The sequence below is a fragment of the Octodon degus genome, unplaced genomic scaffold (genome assembly GCF_000260255.1).
Source record: "Octodon degus isolate 3935 unplaced genomic scaffold, OctDeg1.0 scaffold00018, whole genome shotgun sequence".
NCBI classification, from domain to species: Eukaryota; Metazoa; Chordata; class Mammalia; order Rodentia; family Octodontidae; genus Octodon; species Octodon degus.
In genome coordinates, this window is record NW_004524594.1 from 3,669,653 (window position 1) to 3,692,756 (window position 23,104).

General features: G+C 50.0%; 1 protein-coding gene across 2 annotated transcripts in view; it reads right to left on the reverse strand.

The window, feature by feature from the left end:
- Ext2 (exostosin glycosyltransferase 2) overlaps window positions 1–23,104 on the reverse strand; it is a 139,948-nt gene that overhangs the window by 100,360 nt on the left and 16,484 nt on the right. For both annotated transcript variants that reach the window (XM_023710690.1, XM_004627024.2), the window contains exons 4-7: window positions 21,398–21,514; window positions 12,878–13,073; window positions 11,212–11,351; window positions 7,881–7,974 (exon numbers count right to left, since the gene is read on the reverse strand). In XM_023710690.1, coding sequence (XP_023566458.1) covers window positions 7,881–7,974; window positions 11,212–11,351; window positions 12,878–13,073; window positions 21,398–21,514 — 547 coding nt within the window. The remainder of the gene's footprint in view (window positions 1–7,880; window positions 7,975–11,211; window positions 11,352–12,877; window positions 13,074–21,397; window positions 21,515–23,104) is intronic.

The following is a 23,104-nucleotide window of genomic DNA, read 5'->3' on the forward strand; positions in this document are numbered from 1 at the left end:
GAGGAGGAGGAGGGGGAAGGGGAGGAGGAGGGGGAGGAGGAGGAGGAGGAGGAGGAGAACCAGAACAAGAAGAACTATGCCAAGTGGTCACACACCTCGCTGGAGACAAGGATCTCCTTCGATCAGTACAACTAGCGTAGGTGCTAGACAAGAGACTGAGGTCTGGGAAGGCTGAGGCCAGCAGAGCCCAGAATTCAGATTGGGGTCTCAAACTCAGGAGCTGTATGCTTCTCACTGTACATTTTAAAAGTTTTTCAACTGGGACCCAGAGTTAGAAATATACAAGTACATTTTCAATGACAACCCAAAACTAAAAGCAAAGGTTTCAAGAAATATTTGCCCTCACTATAGGTGATGCTGATAGTTTCCTATTATAGTTCCTTTTAAAAATCTAAAAAATCCCTGTCTTTTAATCTCCTCAATATGCCAGCACAACACTGGGAAGAGAGCAGGTGCTTAAAAGTAGACCGACAATATTGGATTGGTTTCCATTCTGAAGTTAAAGACCCCAGTACTCTTCAATTTAAAGAATGCTTACATGGGCTGCTCTAAGGAAATGTTAGCAGGCCAGTTAAAACTGGTGTCATGGTGAGTCTGGTGACCCTGTGGACAAAGTTACACGCACTCCTCAGCTGTACCTACCAGTGGACAAGATGTACCGAGCTTCCAGGAAAAGCAACTTTATGGTCTCTCCATCTGGATTGTGTGAATTTAAATCTCAGAAGCCATGAAAAACAACTGCAAATCAGTCCAGAGCTTAAAGACAGGAGAATTTATTTACAGGCCCCAGTGCACTATAAATTTGAGACAGTTCTATTAAAATGCTTTTCTTGGCCTCCCATCAGATATTTGCTAAAAGTCTTTTTCCAACAAGATTCTTAATTCTAAAGTTGAAGAGTAAAAAGTTAAACACACACACACACACACACACACACACACACACACACTCTTGCTTGGGCATTTCAATTAAATGAGTCCTTATCATATGCGGCTTTCGAAACCACGTGCACAGATCACTCTCCAGCTCACACACACTGACACACTGGATTTGAGCACATAGTACACAGTGCTACTGAGAGCGCACAAAATTTAAAATACTGCAAAGTGCCTGAGGCCTGGCCAATGCCTGCCCACTGGCCCAAGGGCCCTGAGCTGCCAGGCAAGCACATTGCCCAGGGGTGGCACGCCCAGCTCCCTGCAGTGGTCTTGCAGGGGCAAGTTGGGAAGCTAAAATCAGGCAACCAACCTCAGAATGGCATATTCAGACTAGTTGGGGATAGCTGGAATTGTTTTTAAACCCTTAAAGCTTGGTTTATGTATACATAAAACTTCTCTACCTCACAGCTGGAGGGGGCAGTGGATAAGAATGACAGATGTGACCACGCCCATCCTGGAAATGAGAAGTGACAGCTTTGCCACGTTGTCCCTGTGTACTTCCAGGGATGTGGCCCATCCTGCCTTCAGCAGCCTCTCTGGAAAGAAAAGTGGTTGGCACACGGAAAGCTGAACCAGGAGGCATCCGCCTGACTTCACCCGCCGGCACCAAAGCGCTGGGTCTGCAGAGGCGTGAGGAGGCCTGGCCTGCGCTCTGCCTGCCCGGCATGCTGTGCGGTCTTGGGAGGATTACCCCATGTCTCTAGCCTCGGTGTCTTCACATAAAATAGCTCAGACTACTCTCCTAACAGCGTGTCTCCTTCCTCTGCTGAGAGTGTCTGCTCTATACCGGGGGTGCCCAGGGTTGGGGGTGAGGATGACAGGACACAGGCTGCTCCGTGACAGCCATGCGTGTCACTGCGAGTGAGACCAGCAGCACTGGGAGCCCTTGGGTAAACTATGGGCCTGGCAAGCCAAGAGTTCTAGACCTCAGCTACACCTTCAAACCAACCATAGAACACATCTGACAAATAAAAAATATTCTAAACAGAAACTTCATAATGCATGGTAGATATGATGTGATATGTCCATATATATCACATAAAATTAAACTTTATCTTAAAGATTTAATGTGCCCACCAATAACAACTTTGGAGGAAAGAAACAGACTTCAGTGTTCAGATTAATAGCGAGACAAACAGAAACTTCTATGGTCGAGGGATCCTGCTGTCTTCTGACCATCCAGCCAGGGTACAGAGAACCCTGCAAAGCTGCTCTGGCCTGATACCCAGCTTTAACTGTGCCATTCCCAGCGCAGCAGGCGATCCACCCAGACTTCCCCTATGGTCCTCTTTCTCTCCTTCAACTTTGTGGCCACAGAAGCGGAGCACTGCACTGCGGTACGTCCAGGTATAAGACGACAAAATAAGACCCCTCTCAGCCCCTCTGCATATAGTCCTCAACTCAGGCGTATGTGCCTGCGTGGCATGCATGCGTGTGTGCGCTCACACCCCCCCACACACACACACTCACTCACTGCTGTGTAACTGGCCTCTTCCGCTCTTATCTGGATCACAGCTAGGCCTAACTCCAATTCTGGCATGGAAGGCACCCCAGGCCTAGGTTGGATTTTGTTACACAGAAGATCTTTGCTAGTGGGCCCACAGTACCACCAAATACTTCTCTGCAGCACAGATAATGAGCGTTAGCACAGCTAACAGGAAACCATGAAGGAGCGGGAGACAGAGAGAGACTGAAAAGAAACTGGCATTTTAGCTTAGCCTGAGTTACAGTGGCCTGAAGGGAAGGAGCCGGTGAGTGCCTGGCCACCTCAGAGGCCCCAGTGACATGAGCGCAAAGGCAAGGCGGGCTCCTGACTTCCACCTCCTAGTGTGGCGGAGGTCGGAGGTCACTGCTGGTGGAGCCACTGACCAATAAAAGAATGTTTGGAAACTCTGCTCAGCAGATAAACTGGGGATCCACTTACACCCTCCTCCCTATCCACACAAACACTTCTAACCATATAGGCCAGGTCATCTCGCCTTCCAAGCCCCTGCTTGTGGACTTTCTCTGGTGGTTCAAGGCATACTGGGGATGCAAATGAGCTTGTGTCCAGTACAAACGCATTTAGCAGCAAACTTTTCTCTGCCCAAACGTAGGTCTCCCTCCCACTCACATCGCCCACTCCCTCCTCCCGCCTCAGGCCCTAACATGCCTGGGAACGCAGTACCATCTCCTCAGCACTCTCTGAGCTCCAACCACGTATCCCAAGATGACTACAGCCTTTGTGGATGAGGTCACACATTCATTATCACCCAAGTCTCCTCCTGAGAAAAATCAAGGCTCCAATTAATCAATTAACTAGTTAATTAACTCACAGGACAACAAAAGGTAACTGATACATCAGCTTTACCCATTTACAGGGTTACCCTCTACTAGTTAAGGAACTGAAGCCTATCAACCCGTACAGGGCCGCCCTTATCCAATGCTCTGCCACCACTTACTGGTGGCCTCCAGGACACGATGTGCCACGTGAGCTTAATTACATCTCTCACTGCAGGCTCCAGTCTTGCCTTTAGCTTTATTTTTTTAAATTTATTTGTGTGTGTGTGTGTGTGTGTGTGTGTGTGTGTGTGTGTGTGTGTATGTATGTGTGTGGTCAGCTCAGCCCACCAGAGGGCGGGGCTGGCTGGCATGTGTGCTGGGGGATTGAACCGCGGTCCCTTTGCTTTGCTAAGCTTGTTCTACGTAGGTGCTTTAGACTACTGAGCCATCTCACCAGCCCTTGCCTTTAGCTTTAGAGCTGTTCTGCTATTGCTCCTCAGGTCAGGGTCCGAGGTCTTTCCCTTGGCACAACCTTCTCCCTTGGCAACCCCAAGCCACAGCAATGGCTCCCACTGGTGCCTTTCCCACCCCACCCCTCACCAGTGACAGGCTGTGACATACTTTGGCAACACCTGCTGGCCCCCACACAGCAGCTGCGAGGACAATGTGGCTGAAGAAGTGGCTTATGGCAGTCAGGATTCCGTGGAAGAATTTAAGCATGCAGAATGAAGATGAGTCACTTATGAGTGGATAGAGACCTCTGCTGGCCACAACTGTACCTGCAGCTGCCTTAAGCCAGCTCTGAATCTGGCAAGAAAACAGGGTCCTGGCTCCTGAGCCCTGATGCCACCATCGCAACGGGCTTTCCTCTGGGTCCCGCTTGTCTTATGGAAACACCTGCGTCTCATGTCCCTAAGTTAGGGAATTCACTGAAGTGCAAGACCTTCTCAGGTGCAGCAGTATGCTGTGTTTTAGTCACTCCTGCCAAGGTCAGGTTCCATCAAGTGGAAGGTAAGTGGAAGGTAAATGACAAAGAGTATTTTGGGAAGAACATACTTTGTTATAGAACAACAGAAGCTTCCCTCGGTGGTAGTCTGGATAAGTGGGTAAGTCCCTAGACAAGTACTGTGGACCTTTAAGAGATGGTATCCAGCGGGAATGAGTGGGGTCGTATGGGACTGCTCCCTCCACCATGGGCCTCCCCCAGTGCCAGCCACTGCCCCCCCCAGGAGGGGCGGGTAGACCAATGGACTGCCAGACCTTCGGCGGCAGCCTCCAACCTGTGAACAAAATGTCTCTCTTAGGGCCGGCCAGACAGCTCGGTGGACTAAAGTGCCGGCTTAGGCAGAGCGCAGTGGCCCGGGTTTGATTACCAGCATGCTGTTCCAGCCCTGCACCCAGAGCGTGCTGAGACTGCGATTGAGACTGGATGTGGCGGCACATGCCTGTAATCCCAGTGTTTGGGAGGCTGCAAACTGGAGAATCACTACGAGTCTGATCTGTGTAGTGAGACCCGGTACACCCTGTACTAAATACATTTTTTTTTAAAAGTCTCTTTACTGCTTCAGGCATTTCATCATAGTAACACAAAGTTGGCAGTACATTCTCTAATATCCTACAGATGGTCCATTTCAATAGAACAGTGGTCCTCAAAGCAGCAGTTCTGCCTCCCACTGGGCAATGGGCAGGGATGCTGTCACAGCCTGGGAGAAGGGAGGGTGCTAAATAGCTTCCTGAGGACACTGAGCCTGATCATTCTGTACACTGAGCTGGGAAAGCCCTCAAGCAGATCATCCCACATCTAATGGCCCTGGGCTGGGTCCAGAAATGTGGGTCCAGGACTTGGACACCCAAGTAATGGTAGGCAGGCTAATGGGCACTGTGGCGGAGCCCAAGGGAGAGTCAGCGAGCAGCCCTGGGACAGGGGGCGGGGGAGCACAGCGGGGCTGCCATGAAGCCCCTCTGTGGTCAGGCAGCTCAGTGAAGGGTGTCCACTGCAGGAGTCACCGGACCTCTGAGCAGAGGGATCAGCAATGAAGTGCTCGTGCCATCAGGAAGGCTACTGATCCCGCTAGGGCAAGGATTGCCATCATTTGGTTTTTATTTTTTGGTACAAGGTCTCACTATGCAGCTTGGACTCGTAGTGATCCTCTAGCCTCAGCCTCCCCAGCGCTGGGATTACAGGCGTGCGCCATCATGCGTGGTTCTGGGGCCAGCACAGCACAGCCAGGGTGCCGGGATCGGCACAGCACGGGGCACCGAACTTGGGACCTGATGCAGCCAAGCTATCTCCCGAGCCATCTTCATTGTTTTTCAAGCAGCTGCATGGAATAGAAGGGATTTCGCCAACTCCATCCTTTCATACAGAAGGAACTGAAAGCCCAGTCAGCACCAGTGACTTGTCACGGTCATGCAATTAACAGGGACAGAGCCAGGGCTCAAACCCAAGTCTTCTGGCTCATAGTGTACATCTCTGAACCCAAATAACCTGCACGCATGCTGTTTAAATAACCTGCACTCAATTCCTCTCAATGGTCCCTTGATTCTGAGCTCATGCAAAAAATGCCAGGCCGCGCCGCCTCGGGCCTGGCACCTAACCTGCTGCTCCCGAAGATCACAGGGCTCCGAGGAGCGGCAGCAGGGCTGCTGCTCCAAGAACCAAAGGACTCTCTTTCTCCACATGAGGGTGGTGCCAGGAGAGGCCACTGGGCAGGATCTGCTCCAGGTCACCTCCCAGATGCTTCTTAACCTGTCTAGCCTAGAGTGGTGTGCAAGACAGTGTGATTCAGCCTCTGACTGTATCTATAATTCCTTTATTCATAACTGAAGATGTCAGGGCCGGTCCGATAGCTCAGAGGACTAAAGTGCCTGCTTAGGTAGAGCACAGTGGCCGGGGTTCTAACCCCTGCGTGCTGTGCCAGCCCTGCCCCCTGGGCACACTGAGATGGTGACTGAGACAGGGCGTGGTGGCATGCACCTGTAATCCTAGCACTTGAGAGGCTGAAAACACTACAAGTCCAATCTACATAGAGTCCCTGTAGACCCTGTCTTAAATACATTAAAAAAAAAGATATCATAAAAAATGACACAGACGTAAAAAGAATAAATGTCCTGACTCTTCAAAGGGTTTTAAGAACACTTTCTTAAAATCTTAAGACCTTTTTACCCAGGTTTTATGAGTCGCAGGTTCAGAGTGAAAATCCAGAACTCTCTGGTCTGTTGTTCTGACTAAAACTCAGAGGAGGGCAAGCAGTCAGCAGCAATAGTGGGATCGGGAACTAAAAGTGAGCATGTGTTTGCTATAGAAGGATGGAAAGCCAGCAGGGAGGCCGAAACCTGCGACCTGCTGCCAGGAAGAGTGCCCAGACAGTCTGAGGAAAGGGGCCGAGGCCAGAGAAGGCAGCTGGCTCCCTGCCCACCCACGGGCACAGAGTGCGTCCCCTGCGCTGACATTCAACAGGCAACCTAAGAACCTCATCGCTGCTATGTGCGAAGTCTGCTGCTGCCCCAGTTTGGGCCCTGGGTGTCCCCCCAGAGGCCCGTATGTTAAAGCCCTGGCCCCCAGGCAGGGGTGCTTGGAAGCAGCAGAACCTTTAAGAGCAGGAACCCAGTGGTGTACAAGACAGAGTGTGGCACCAAGGTGGACTTGCAGGGGACCCTGGTCCCTTCCTCTTGCCCCCATTTCCCCTCTACGATGCTCTGCCAACTCAAGGAGTACATACTGAGGTGGACTGAACCCAACTACTTCCACTCGGGCCCTAACCCTAAAATGACAATCAAAGGAACCTTTCACAAACCAAGGTATCTCAAGCCCATGATAAAGAGGATGAGACAGGACAGCCACAAAGAGCAGAAGCTGGAAAGGAGTGGAAGTGGTGGCTGAGGCCAAGGCCAGGACAGCCGCATCCTGACAGATGAGAAAGCCCGAGCTGGGGCTTAGGTGGGCAGTGAGCTGCAGGAGAGGCTGATGACGCATTCAGATGTGGGAAACCCAGACCTCTGCTCAGCCCAAGCCAAGCGCCTGTCCAGGCAAAGCCTGCGGCTGACTCTGTGCTAGGATCCTCTAGCCTCTCCCTCTTCTCCTGCAGAGGCAATTCTGATAAAGATTAAAATGTGTAAACATCCATTAAAAAATTAATAATGACAGAAAAAATACTTGCTACCAAGTTAGGGCTAGTCTTTTAAATTTCAACTTGCTTTTTGATGTTGCCCAGTTAAATCTCCTTCAGAAGACAGAGAAGAAATGGGACTAAAGACACCCAGTGGGTCCTTCAGGAACCCACACAGCTGGTGAGAAGGTGGGTCAGGACAGGAGGGAGGCACTGCTGGGGGACAGGAGAGACCCCTCAGTGCCCTGCACGCACAGCAATGCTCCTGCACTCTCGGCCGGAAGTGGCCCGGCGGCTCCCTGCTGTCTCGGGCACCAGTGCTGTCGCCTGATCTGCCCACGGCCTTCTGAAAGGCTGCGGCTTTGGATCCTGAAGACCCTGCCACTGAGCTTCTGGGAATCACAGCAGCCTCCTGTGCAGAGCCCAAGAACTTCAGGGCTCGCTGGATGTGCCCGCAGCCTGCTCTGCTACATTTAGGTCTCGGGAGCAGACGTGATGAAGAGACACCCCCCGCTTGTGCTCTCAGCAGTGGAGACCCCGCTTCCGCACCCCGGCCCAGGCCTGGCCTCTGACCTGTCTCTGCATCTCCTCGATCTGCCTCCGCGGGATGCTCTGCAGGATACTGTACACGTCGGCTATCTTCTCTTCCGGCACCACCACAGACGCCCTGGAGACGAGAGCAGGACACCGGCATGGCCTCAACCCTTACAAGCACCACTGTCTTGCTTCCGTCCCAGGAGCAGAAACAACACCCAGAGCTGCTTCAGCCCAGATCTTCTGGGTGTGTTCTCTGGTGTTCCCTTCTCATGCAGACCTCGTCCCTGCTGTCACCTCAGCAGCCAGATTCCTCACCTCCCATGCACCTAGTCATCTCTCGTTGGCCTCCATGTCTGAGCCTCTCAGCATACCACATTCTGCCTTGCCACAGGGCCTTTGCACGTGACATGCCACTGCCTTACGTACTCTTCTTCCCTCTTCTCTGACCTCAATTTATTAACAGTTACTCGCTGTAGCTATGCTCACAAACCCTTTCATTTGGTGGACACTTATGCACAGAGGCCCTACTATGTGCTGGGCCAGTGGAGAGCAAATCAGGCAGGGGCAGAGGGGGCTGAGGACACCTGAGGGCCAGGGAGGGAGGGGCCTGAAGACACAGCAGGCTGGCCATGTTGCAGAGAACCTCAGGAGTCCAGGAGGAAGTGGAAAGTGTGGGTTACAGCAGAGCACTCACTGGGACAGCATAGCAATAAAGCTCAGGAAAGCAAGTCCAAGGGGGGAGCCCGGCAGAAGCAGGCAGGAGATGCTGATAAAGGAGGGAAAGGAAGGGGTCACACCTAGGACTCTTCCCAAAGGACCGCTAGGAGTCAGGAGCCTGCTGAACTCGAAGCCCACATGCCCAGCAGCCACTGCAGGTTGCTCAGCGCAGTATGGGCTCTCAGCAAACCCTGGTGAGCTAAGCCAACAATTTCTGCTATGCAGATAGAAAAACTGAGGCTCAGAAAAGATTCAACAATTTGCCCTGCTCACCAGTCCAGCCAGCACCGAGCTGGTTTTCTCCAAACCCAGAAACCCCCCACTACTCACCACAGTCACAGTGACCCAAGCCAATCACGATTCTCACAGAATTAACATTTCACCCCTAGCTCGCGGTCACCACCTCTGGGAAGCCTCGCCAGTCCCTTGCTCTCTCTCTCTCCCCTCTTCCCCAGGTATCCCGAACAGCAGGGCTCAGTCTCCTCAAGGGGCAGGTGCACTTGTCTATCTTCTGCCACTATGCTATCATCCCTAGAGGGAAGGTTTGACCTTCATCGGCTTGCTATGGCCATAACCAATGGTCCCTGGCAAATAAAAGGTGCTCAGGGCCTCATGTAGCTCAGCAGCACAGCACCTGCCTGGCAAGATTGAGGCTGTGAGTTCGATTACCAGTACGGAAAATAAATAAATAAATAAATAAATAAGAAACTATGCTCAATGAACTTTTGCACAGGTGGGCCAATGCTGGCCAAAGCCCATCACCTTTCTGAGATCCAAGGAAGACTTTCTGTTCTCCTCTTTCAAGCAGAGGCAGGCTCCTTCCTCTTTTCCCAGCTTTCCCAGCCCATGTTAGCATCTGCTAAGGCGCTTCCACAGCCTGCTGTTCAAGTTGAGCATAAAATCTGGATCCGAAATGCTCCAAACTCTGAGATGTTTTTTTAGTGCCAGTATAATACAAAGAGCAGAAAATTGGGAATCATGAAATTCTGCTTCAAAGCTGGGCATGGTGGTGCATGCCTGTCATCCCAGCACTTGGGAGGCTGAGGCAGGAGGACCATTGCAAGTATGAGACCAGCCCGGGCTACCAAGTGAGCTCAAGGCCACCCTGAACTGCACAGCAAGACCCTGCCTCAAAAAGACAATTTGCTTCATGCACAAAACTAAAAACAGGCCTAAAATTTCAAGCTATGTACATATACTGTGTATGGGACATAAATGAAGTGTATGTTTAGACTTGGGTCTCTTCTCCAAAGTATCTCATAATGTGATAAAAATATTCCAAAACCAAGGGCCAGCGAGATGGCTCAGTGGGATAAGCACTTGCCTGGCAAGCGCAAGGGCCTGAGTTCAATCCCCGGTTCTGCCAAAAACAAACAAATATTCCAAAACAAAAAACACTTATGGTTCCCAGCACTCAGGTAAGCGAGCCTCTCCTAACTGCAGATCAGTCTTTCCACACAATATCCTAGCATTCTCAGAAATGAAACTTGGTATTATTTATGATCGATTTCCTAATAAGTATGAGATGAATGAAAAAAAAAGGAATAAATGAGTCCCATTAAAATTGCTCACATAATTGTGCCAATTAGACCTGGATAAAATATCAGAAGCACTGGAAGAGGCAAACAGCAAGACTCAGAGGTATATAGCACAGAGACCAATTTTCAACAATCTTCTACCCCCAAAGTGTTGTAGAAAAGAAACGGGAATGGAACACAACCAGGCCGCGCTACTTCTGTCCCTGGAGATGTCACCAAGCTTTCACCAGCTGTGCACTGTGCAGCTTCAACATCACTGCAAACCAGGTGACCCGGAAGGTTCAAAATGCAGACTCTCCTGGATAAAGCCAAGGTTATTTATTTGTATTTTTGGCAGTACTGGGGATTGAACTCAGGACCTTCTGCTTGTCAGGCAAGCGCTTATCCTATTGAGCTATCTACCTAGCCCTAGGCTTTTTATAAAGTTTTCCAGGGGAGTCTATCCTGTAGCCAAAGCTGAGTCTGTAGTCCTGCAGGCTAGAGGCTGGGAAAGGGTTTTGTGGAAAGAGCCTACAGTAGACCTTTTAGGCATCAGAAGCCATACGGTCCTGCAGTTATGCCACGCTGTCCAGCCAGCATAACAATAATCATGAAATAAGACAAATGAAGGGGCAGGGATGCGTTCCAACATAGCTTTACTTAAAATGCAGCCAGCCTGCAGAGCGGGGTCAGTCTGGGAACTGCTCTACGCCAACGGACTATGTCTCCCAATTGGAACAAAGCAAGGCGGCCTCAGGAATGCAGATTGTGCGTCCCTTATCTGAAATGCTACCTTCAAAGTGCGCAGGGGATCTGCAGACGGCGGCATATTTGCACACATCATGAGACACCTTAGGGACAGGAGCCCAAGCACAAGTGCATTTCCGTCTCATAGACTCCTTAGGCTCATCTCAACAAGGAAATGCCAGCACCCGGACAGTGACCTGTATCACTGAAGGCCAGGTATGGATTTTCCCACTTATGGCATGGTACAGGTACCCAGAAAGCTTCAGATTTTGCAGCATTTCTGATTTTGGATTTTCAAATATGGGCAGCTCACCCCACAGCTCAATGCTAGGTATGCCTTCAGTGCCTGCAGTACCAGCTAAAGATGACGAGGGAGTAATACTCACCTCTTCCAGTCAAGCACCTCAGAGAAAGGCAGGATGTAGGCATCTGCGATGATAACCGGGACACAGCCAGCCTGCAACACATCACTCAGGGCTGCCTGGCCCAGCCGAGCTCCACGCAGGACCACGCAGAAAGTCGCCTCCTGCGGGACCACAAACAGAGGCTAAGATCACAGCCCAGCACTGCTGACCCACGCTCGGGCATACCTGTAGGCCACGAACTACCCAAAGTTCCAACTGTAAGGCATCTTGACCCCAAAATGTCAAAAGGCAACAGCTCTCCCCTATATAACATACAGAGTGTGGCTTTCGCCACAACGCTTGCCATCTCCGTGCTCCAGGGTAATATCAGGGTCACAGGGCTGGTGCTCTGTACATGCCCACAGGGACAGTCTTTCTCTGCACGGGGAACTCCCCCACTGACTGGAGCTTGGGCCTGGCAGACTCTCCAGAGGGCACAGCCTTCCTGCAGCCCCTCGTAGGTGACTCACATTAGGAATATGGGGCCCTCCACAGGACCCATTAAAGGAAGGAGGACTCGATTCCCATCAAGTCTCTGTTACCCTTCTACTCCCTCGGCACGCCTAGCAGTGTCCGCCCATGCAAAGTGCCTGCTGAAGGAACATCACGCCTTGAAAAGACCTTCAGACACATGTGGTCTCTCTAGAAACAATACACCTCATGAAAGCAAAATCTAATAAAAAAAATCTCTTCCCTACTGACTGCCTAAGCCCTATCAATGCAAATGCTTGGGAAAATAAAAGATGAGTGGAGAAAACAGTGAGAGGAGACCCTGAGTCTCCACACCCAGCAACTCCTAGTTTCTGCCTTGTCAAGGGGGAAAATAAAACATGATCTAATTTTTAAAGTCAGAGAAATAGGAAGTTCAGAAAAACTACAATGAAAATCACATCATACTGTCCCCCAGGGCTATGGGGGAGAAGCAGCGCACAGAGGGACAGCACGCTCCGGGCACCCGGGGCGCAGGTGGCCACGCAGCCTGGCCTGCAAAGTTGGCGGCCAGATGTGGACACACATGCTGATAACCATTTTCCCTGTCTAGACAAAGGTTATTATAAATACCCCTCCTCACATCAGCATCGTTATCAGCCAGACATTCCGGGGGAGCCACGGCCCTTCTGGAGAGAAGGTATTTTAATAATCTCAGTATGGGCCAGGTCCTTAATATTTCTCCTTGAACTAACCTGGTCTTCATTTTAAAGATGTCAGGAAATGGAGCTCGGATTCCCTGCGCCCAGCCCACACACACCCCTGTGGACTGTCCACCTCGCCTAGAGAACACCCGCAGAGCAGCCGCTCTGCCTTTGATAATGGAGGCGCTGCTGTGCCACCCTGAACAAAGACTTTTCTCCAGACTGGCCCACAAGCACAGGGCCAAAGGAAAAGATGAGAATTCCAGCTCGTTGGAAACCCGCCAGATTTGCACTGCTGAAGTACAATGCACCGAGTGGGTGAAACGAGTACCAGCTTGCATGGGCCAGCAGCTTCTCATGAACACCAGGCACCCGGCACCTTGAAGGGCTGCACCTAGCACAGGGCGTGACTATATTTCCTTTTCCCCGGGTGATACCTCACGAAAGCAACTCCTGGTGTTGAGGTCAATCTCACCTGGTGGCAGCGACCCTTGCACAGCCTGAGGGACACTCACCTGCAGCACCTGGGGGTAATCGAAGACCTGGTGCTTGTGGCAGCGCTTGCGGACAGAAAGGATGCCCTCGGAGAGGTTGGTGCACTTGTCCAGGATGAGCAGGGCCTCTCCGTGCTTGGCCTGCAGGGCTTCGAGCTCCTCTCTGTACTCAGGATGGATGGCCATCTGTGAGGACAGGAGGAAGTATCGCCGGAGGCTGCAGCGAAGAAGGAAAGGTCACTGGCAACCACAGCCCATTGGTTATCACGGTCAGACAGACAGTAACACCGCCCTTCTGGCCACAAGCGTCTCTTCACTATTCTTGACATTGCTGAAGTTTCTTTACTACTTTTTGGAAAATTAGACACTGGAGAATTGTTGAATATTTAAAATATTAGGTGCTATAAGAAAATAAGGTATGATTCACTTATACTTGAAATGTTATCATTAAAAATTTATTTGGGAAAACTCCTTAAGGTTGTGAAGAAATGCTTAGAATATGCCAAGTCTAGAGAGCATCCTATGTGTGTTCAGAGAGAACCCGGACAGTCGACTGAGTACTGGATGAGAATCTGGAATGTTCTCCTTCAGTCGGCCTGAGTCTTGGATCTAAATAGAATGTGAAGCCAGCTGCAGTCCTCCAAGCAGGAGAGGGAGACAGAGAGTTACAGCCGATGCAGTACTGTCAAAGGCATTACAGTCCTACAGTCCAAGACTGCAGAGAAGCTGAGACCCAGAAGAAGAAAAAACTCCTCCCTAGAACATGGAGCCAATCTCAATACATGTCAGGCGAGGACGCATACGAGAAAATGGAGAGAAGAATTTCTAAGGGTCTGGTGCCATGTAGACCTCCACAAGAGACAAATACATGAACACAAAGGTCACATCTGTCCTAGCCACTCACAGGACCAAGATGGTAGGATCCCTTGGGCCCAGAAGTTTGAAACCAGCCTAGGAAACATAATGAAACCTCCTCTCACAAAAGAAAATCAACACCAAGTTAGTAAGGCTGAAATCAAGAGGATGATTTTGGAGAGATGAGATGGCAATTCCCTCCTGGAAGGACAGACTTCTGTAAGGCAGATTAGAGGGGGTAAGGGCCACAAAGGGGTGTAGGCTGAGGGACCTTAAGGGGTCGCAACCAATGACACAACTCATATAAAGCACGTTCCAAGAAAAAAGAGGACCACACCAGGCTTAGAAATAGTACTCGCTTAAATCCAGCTCAAAATGGTACCAGCCAGGAAAATACTAGGGCTAACCAGGAGGCTGTAATATGACAGGATCAAGACCTCCAGCTTTCAGTGAGCCCAGCTCTCTCTGTGTTTTTTTTTTTGTTGTTCCAGCTTTGAGGGAAGTAAGGACAACCACTATCTTTCCTTAGTTCCTCAGTTTTACTTGAAAGGTTTCTCTGGGAAGAACCGTACTCACATTCCCACGGCCAAAGGACAGCCACTCTCTAACTGAACAAGCCATCCTCTCTCCCAAAGCACGAAGCTCTGGGGCCAAAGCACACCAGCCTGAGCAGGCCGCCTTTCCCATCCCCCACAGGAAGTCCTACTTGACAGTGCTGGCTGTGGTGGGTTGAGACTCAGCATCCAGGTTGAGGGTGGCAGGCACAAGGAAGCTATAGAACAGCAAACCACCGAGGAGAAAGCTTGGTCAGCTGGCTGCGTCCCACCACAGCTGCCGTTCACTGACCACCACCGAGTCTTTGGGGCTACGAGTCTTCTGGACACCAGCACAGTCTTGGCTTCTCCTCCCAGCCCTGGGCCTCCATAGTCACTCTTTATAAAGGGAGGAGTCAGGATGGTGAGATTACGCACTGGGTGCCGCTCGCAGCTGGCCCCACAGTGGAAGCCACCCCCCCGCCACCAAATGTATCTACTTACACAAGAGGAGGTCTAGGTCAAACGTGCAGGAAAACGACCTGCACGAACAGTGAAGATCACTGCAGAATGAAATGGCCTGCGTGTGCTGTGGTTTTCGCTGCCCAGCAGGAAGCTTCACCAGGAGTCACAGGGAGAAGCCCTGCTCTGTGACAGGGTGGTGTGCAATGCCGGGTGTGGGCAGCAGGGCACATGGGCAGCCACAAGGGTGTCTGGGTTCAGGAGGATGAAGGTGACCGCCACGTCTTCATCTTCCCAGGGCTGGAGCCCAGGAGTGTGGAGAGGGTGGCTGAGCCAGGGTGAAGGGAGACAGCAGGCAGCGCAGTGTGCGGTCACGTGGGTGGACGGTGCCCAGAGAAGGGAGCTCCAAACACAGGAAGACAGAAAAGCAGGAGGCCCTGTGCAGCTGCAGACACTAAGAAGGTGTGGGTTTTCAACATCCACAGACACAAACAGAAAGACCCATCTACATAGACTGAGAAACAAATAGACGTTCAGGTGTGATGCTCAAAGGAACCTCAGCAAAGAAAGGCTCCAGGTTCGATCTCACAGAGAAGAAACGAAGCTCCAGTTCAGACTTGCAGGGACGTGGCTAGCTGGATGCCTACTCCGCCAGGGCTACGCATCCAGCAGAAAACAGAGATGGAGCAGGCACCTAAGTGCGGTCCCCTGCCCGTGAGCTGGCCCTCCCTGCCCTGACCCTTGGCTGGCAGAATATGCTCCTTTTAGCTTTAAGCAAACACAGTTTTAAGGTGAGTTTGTTTTTCTTTGGAAGACTAAAATTACTTGCTGCGACTTTCATGTTTCCTCCCAGCAGCCTGGTCTCCAAAAGTAAAATCACGCTGAGAACTTAAGAGTCTCCCTCAACAGTTATCGCTGTAAACTCCCAATTTAGTTCCTTTTAGAAGGAAAATGACAAGAATTCCAGCTGGGGCCAACACAGCTGTGAGAAGAAGCTATCAATAGCAACAATCCTCAGCTTCCCATTGAAAAACTACTGAGAGATTTAAAGTAAAAATAAAAATAGAGCTCTCGCTACTCTGGGCGGCCCTCAGAGATGTGGGAATTCCCTTAAAAAGCATCTCTCACCAGATACAACAAACCAACCTGCGACCAGGAGGTCACCCACCCTAGCCTCTCTCCCAAGTCCCAGGAGGAAGCTAGCTCTACCTTTCTGTGGTTGTCTGGAGGACACAAGGGATAATGTACTTTATCGAAGTAACGGTGCCACTGTAGAGCCCGTCTCCAAACAGGCAGGGATGTGGAGGTGGCAAGCACGAGCCTGGTGATAAGATCGCAGCCACTACAGGGAGGGTCACACTCAATGGCCCTCACCTTTCCCAGGCTACCCTCGAATATGCTGCTTTCTTACCCAACTTCAGAAATGAACTGAAACCCTGAGTGACCTCACTAAAGATCTTATACTCTGTGTAGTTATACATAAATTAGAGAGCCCCCAGTTCCTACAGACAAGCCACCCATGCAATAGTTTAAATCTCTCAAACTGATTACTTGAAGGGAATCTATAACTGTTGGGAGCAGTTTCTTTTTCCTGGTTTTGTTTGCACTAAATATTTTCAGTGTTTTCTTCCCTGGAATGAAATCTGCAGGGAATTCAGACGCCTAAACCAATAGAAAGGAGCTAGATTGTGCTAGAGTAGGTCATAAAGAGGTTCAGGTCCAGGGTTCTCAAGTGGGGGGTACAGAGGGGCTGTCATTGGGGGCTGCTCGGCAGTGGTGGCACTGCTGGCTCCCACCCAGCTGCCCTCTGTGGCCAGTGCTGCCCAGGGCAGAAGAGACATGTGGCAGGTCACACGGCTGGCCTTCCAGAGGCTCACATGTAAGGCTGGCCCCCCAGCTGGCACTGGGACACTTCGGTGAGGGGAAGGTCCCCTCTCCTTGAGCTGGGAAGAAAAGTTCTCTGTGTCCGAACTGCAAACACATAGCCCTGGTGACCATGGCCATACCTAGGCGCCTGGAGCTCCGCGGAGTCAGCCTGCACATCTGCTTCTGGCAAAAGCCCTGCTGCTGGGCCTGTCCAGTTCTCCCGGCCACAGGTGTCCACATGTGCCGCCACATCTGTGGCCGGGAGCATCAAGCAAGTCCCATGCTGGGCTTCCCTGGCCCTTATCATGACGCCCTTTCCTGTCCTGACCACGCTCTCTGTCCTGTCCCTGTGCATAGGCACCAACACTGGGCACAATCTGGTGGCCTTAATACAGCCTCTTAGTGTGACTGCTGGAAATGTCTACACACTCGTCTGATGGATGACAAGCTTGCTCCCCACCTCCTGCTGAGAACCACAGTGGCCCCATACTTGGTCCAAGAGTGCTTGGCCGAGCTTCCCCTTCTTCCACGGCACTGGAGAACTGAACGGAACTGAAGTAACCACCATCCAGAACTTTAAGGAGGAAGAAAAGCAAAACAATACTTTCTTTTATCATACGGCTGATTTAAGTGAGTGCTCACACAAGCGGCAAGAAAAGGAATAAGCCCTCCAAATTACAGTCACTCCCACTCAGGCTACATGAATTTGCCAAATTAAGACTCTTGGTACATGACAGAGAGACCATGCACTCTAAGCTTATGGGAATCAGGCTTCAGAACAGGCCACGGAACTATCCATCCACCTAGGGATCCTCCAGAAGAATTCTTTTTGGAAAACAAAAGGATTATTTTTGAATTATTTTGATGATAACCAAAAATTTAATATAGGAATAGTTTTATTCCTAGTTAATGGTGAATAATATTTTTATTTTTAAGAAATTCATTGTTTGTCATGGTTTAAATGTGTCTGTGAAAATACACAGTGAAACTTAATCTCTACTGTGAAATATTAAGACGGTGGGCATTTAATCCCATTATGATATCTGAAGATCAGAATCTGGAAGTTAATTACAGTGCCATGAGGCCCTAAGGCTGGGGTCCTAATCCGGTAGGGCTGCAGCTTTGCATAGCGTGGGATGTCTGGCCATGTGATACCCCCGCCAGCCCAGGACCTGCGGACTCCTAGCCAGGCAGCCGGACCCCTCCAGATGTGAACACCCATCTCCAGTTTCCCAGCACTCGACACTCCGAGCCCAACCAACCCTTACTCTTTATAACTTAATCTGCACAATTCAGTTACATCAGCAGAAAACAGCGACCAGGTTTGCATTCAGCAGCTCCTGAGGGCAAGGGAAGACGACTTGAACTGTAAATCACAGAGAGCAGTACAGCACAACACAACTGCAGACTAGGGGATAAAGAAACCGTTCACCATAAAATTCTTTAAAGCTCCGCTGTCTGCTTGGACATTTTTATAAGACATGTCAAGGAGAATGTGAATTGCGTAACTGCATCGCAGGAAGATAAATGATGGCAGAATATGCAACACGAAGAGAAGCATCTGAGGGGTTCAAACAGAAAACATGGCAGGGAAACGAACGCTGCCACTCAGCGTGCAGCCACCCAGGCCCGCCGGCCCCAGGAACCCATATATTCGTTCCATATTCGCCTTAAAAGATGCAATTCCATATCAAAGAGACCCCTTCATCTATCACATTAAGTTATATTAACCTGTGTTATTAGTTTTATAGATGGGCATTTACTTCATAGGTTTGTCTTAGTTTTATAGTTGAATAAGCACAAGGAGTTCAGAATTTTTGTTATCGAGGTTATAGTATTATAAAAATAATTAATCCAAATGAAACAGACCTCGAGTGCCCTGTAAAGCCTCACAAAAGTCACAAAGTTGGAGGACTCACATTTACCTATTTCAAAACTTAATCGAGTCAGTGCAGGTACTGGCAGAAGGACAGCCAAAGATTAGGACTGAGAATGAAGAAATAAACCAACATGTCTAGGGCCAGTTGATCTTCAACAAGTGTAATGCGGCTAAAGAATACTCCCTTCAACAAGTGTGCTGAGGCGCGGGATATTCAAAGTGGGTGTTCACAAACACAATGAAATTGGACCTCACACATCATACAAAAATTAATAAAGGCCTGGGATGTGTCTCGGAGTTACAGAACTTGCCTACAGCCAAGACCCCAGTAGTTAAAAAAAAAAAAAAAACCTAAAATGAATGAATCACAAACCTAAACTCAAGAAGTAAAATGATAAAACTCTTAGAAGAAAACTTAAATATAGACCTCTGTAACCTTGGCTTAGACAATAGTTTCCTAAATATTAATATTACACCAAAAATATAAGCAATGAAAGGAAAAGCAGGTAAGTTGGATTTCATCAAAAGAAGGAAATTTTCCATCTCAAAGGCCACTACTAATGAGAAGGTGAGAAATAACCCACAGAGTGGGAGAAAATATTTTCAACTCCAATAGCGTCTAGTATTTGGAATACATAAGGACTCCTACAGTTCTACAATAGGAGGATGACTCAGTTTGAAAACAGGCAGGGAAATGATCTAAATAGACATGTCTCCATAGCAAGTATGCAAATGGCCAATAAGCACAGGAAAGGATACTTGACGTCACTAGTTACTAGGGCCATGCAAAGCAGACCCACAGTGAGATTCTCCTTCACACCCATGAGGACGGTGAGACCCAAAACCCCAGCTGATGACTAGCACTGGTGGAGATGTGGAGAAACTGGAAACTATACGCATGGTTGGTGGGGAGGGACTGGGATGCAGCCACACTGGAAAAGGGTATGACATCTTCTCAGCAAGTAAAACGTGGAGCTAACATATGGGCCAACAATTCTGCTCCTAGGTAAAGACCCAAGAAAACTGAAACCAGGTCTAGACGAAAGCTTGTACACAAATATTCACCAGCAACGTTATTCATAATAGCAAAAACTTGGACACAGCCCCAATTCCAATCAACTGATGAATGGATAAATAAAACATTAATGCTTATTCCCTACTACAACATGGATAGAACTTAAAAACGTTACGCTAAGTGGAACAAGACAGACAGGAAAGGTACGGAATGGCTGCATTTACAGGAGAAGCCCAGAACAGGCAGACCCACACAGAAAGAAACCAGATCAGTGGCTGCTGCTGGGAGCAGAGAGAAGAAGGAACTGCTAGGTGGGGGTGGTTTTATCTTTTAGAGCAACGACAATGCTCTCGAATCAGATAGTACGGACAACAGTTGCACAACTTGAGTATATGAAAAGCCACGTGCTGTATACTTTTAAAAAAGTGCATTTATGATATTTGAATTCGTTTCAATTTTAAGATAACAAGTTGATTCTGGAAGCTTATTGAAGGAAAAGAGTCCAGGAGGATGATCCAGGCCACAAGTCCACGAGCCACTCCCGTTTCCCTTGCACTTGCTGAAGGCAGAGGGAAAAGTGCCTCCAGCTGCCCTGAGCTTAGCACATGGTCCACATAACTGCTGGGAACACGTCAGACTTTGGCCAGGCCACACGGTAGAATGCACATGTCAGAGAAGGCCGTCTTCTGCTGGGAAGGGTCCTCTTACGTCCCATGTCCACCAAAGTTTCTGAGGGCAACTCTGGGATGCTCAGGGAATGGTTCTCATGGCTTTTAAGCAAACTGTTCCTTGCGACCCAGTTCTACCACCAAACAGCGTGACTGGGTTTCCGTCTCACCTGATGTGGTGCTTTAGTGTTGCAATTTCAGGCACCTACATAGTAGGGGACTTCTCTTGTAACCGCAGGGTGCTTTATTACCACTAGGCTTGTTTAAAGCTCAGTGAATTCTCACCATGAAATAGCGCAATTTTCAAATAGACTACAGAAAAAAATTTACACCAAAGCCCCCCTGTGTCGAGGCTCTCAGCCCGTTTTGCTTATTCTACAATTAAAGTATGAGCCAAGTATGTGCCAGACACAATACAGTAGTTAAAAAGCAGACCTAAAAAATAAAGTAAAACAAAACAGAGCTGGCCTCTGCTTCTCGGCGGCAGGCCAGGGCAGGATGAGCATCACCCAAGAGAAGCGCAGGCCCTGCAGGAGAGGCCGGACCAGCCTGCCCGGGGCAGCCACTCAAGCTGAAAGCTGCAGTATGCGCGGGATGTTAGACTCATGAAGAGGAGGGCAAGGATCTCTGTGCAAGAGAGAGTGTGCTTCCAGTCCAGACAGTCGGAGAGAATGAAGCCTCTTCTATGCACCGAAAGGAAAAAGAGTTCTGAGGAAAAGCCGGAGATGGCGACATGGTGGCCAGATGGCAGAAAAGCCCACTGATGTTTGAGGGAGGCGGGACTGGACCCATCGGGCAGCGTGAGACCGACCAGGTCAGGCTAGGAGTGGCCACACCAAACAGGACACAGCTCAAGAGGCCACAGGGACACAGAACGATGACGACGGCAGCCTAGCGTAAAGCAGGGGCAGAGATGCGGGACAGACAAATCTAAGGAGTATTTCCAATGGGGAGTAAGTAGGACTTCTGATCTTGATGTAGGGAATGAAAGAGCAGGGAAAAAAAAAAAGAAGAAAAAAGAAAAAAGAAAGAAAGCGCATGCAGGGAGTCAAGGCTGTCACAGCTTCCTGGTCGGGAAACACTTGGTAGCCAGTCCCAGAGTTTAGCTCCCAGAGAAAGCTGCGGGGACACAGTCTAGGGCGGGGCAGACAGGACAGTCAAGGATGCTGGCCTGAAATTCAGGGCTTGAGGCTGGGGTGCCCACCTCACTAAGTACTCTGGCATCCAGCAGACTCTGTAAAAATACCTGGCTGTGTCCCTTACCCGGGTGTTTTCTCCGGAAGAGCCACCTCAGCGGACAGTGGGCTGTAAACAGGAATGCTGACATCGTAACCTTGCCGGTAGGTCCACGTAGAAAAGCCACCACCAGCCAGGAGTGCCCTGGAAGCAAAGGATTCATCAAACTGTGAGAAAGCTAGGTCTTTGTTCTGTGGAAAGCAACCTTCTTTTGAATGACAGAGTCTCAGTAGTGACATCAAAGGTACCAAGTCAGTTTTATAACAGTATTGGTCGGGATGTCTGACACACAACACACACAGAGCATCGCTCAGACAGCAGTGCCACCAGCTCCCCACGTCACCTGCTCTCTCCCAGGGTCCTAAAGTCTTCCCTCCTGTCCATTTCTTAAAACACATTACAGCCAAGGGGACACTAGGTACAGGCCCTCTGCTACCTCATTCGGATTCCATCTACCTCTCCAAAAAGTTGTACTTTATTCTTAGCCATGTTTGTAACACAAGAAACACACTCACAGGTCTGCAAAGGAAGACTAGCAATTCCCAGCCCTCGGACTCTCCGGGGACAACAGGCTTGGAAAGCAGAAGCAGCCACAGAATATCACATGCTACGTCACCTTTGCCCAGCCTTGCTCCAGTCCCTGCCTCACACCGCTCTTCCTGTGGTCCCGTGCTACTCACTCTGACAAACCCAATTCCCCATTCAAGAAGCAGAAGCCACACCTGGCTTCTCTGCAGCATGCTCACACTCGCTTCTCTTCACCTTCATTAGAAAACAGTGACTGCACTGTTTTAATTGCGTCCAGCAAGCCGTCTGAACACACTTCATCAGAAGAAGGAAGCAGGTGTACAATGCACCAACTTCCGCTGTCATCCTGGCCTGGAGGCCCCACCAAAATCTTTCTGGGGCAGAGTTTTACCAGCCACACATCCCCTATCAAAGGCCTGGTGTCTCCTTGGGGAAACCACACTTTCTGCAGTGCTGATTGCTACGGATCCTCTCTGGCCCTTATGACAAACCATGTTCCTTTGTAACAGGACCAGTTTCAGTTCAAAAATGTCCAGACCACCCCTGGAAAACATGCTCTGTATTAAGCTTCATGAAACCCAGAACAGGTGAATGAGTCAATGTGCAGGCTCTGCGCTCTCCCACTGCCAGTGTGCCGACTTCTGATTAGCAGGAATTTGGGCCGCGTCCAGGTCCTGATGGCAAGCAGAACCCAGGCAGGCAGGGTTCACCCTCACACCTCAAGTGATGAAGTTTTCCCACCTCAGGGGAAGCTGGGAGAGGCTGTGGAGGGAAGGAAGCAGTGCACTTCACCTCAGCTCATGCTGCCTTTCCTCTTCTGCCCCGCAGGGCCACGTGGCCCCTGCAGGATCTCAGAAAGCGCCCCGACTGCAGTCTCCACCTCCGAGCTGCAGTCTCTTGGGAAGAGCTTCCCCTGGCTTCAGAGCAGAGGATGGCAGCTACGTGCCCCTTGCTTCACAAGACACATGTTTCACATTGACTGTTAATTTCTCTGCAGCACATGCTGTGTCTCGAGGATGGATTCTGAAACAGGAGATCTACTCCAGTGATACGATACTGCACGGAGAACCTGAGGGGGAGAAAGTGTGTGCAGGACTAGCTCGCAGGGCGGGTAGCCGTGGTCCGAGGAGCTTTCTCTGGCACCTGCAGCACTCTGCGGCTCCTCCTATTTGGGGACTCTCTGCTGCGGAACCTCCCTCCAGCCAG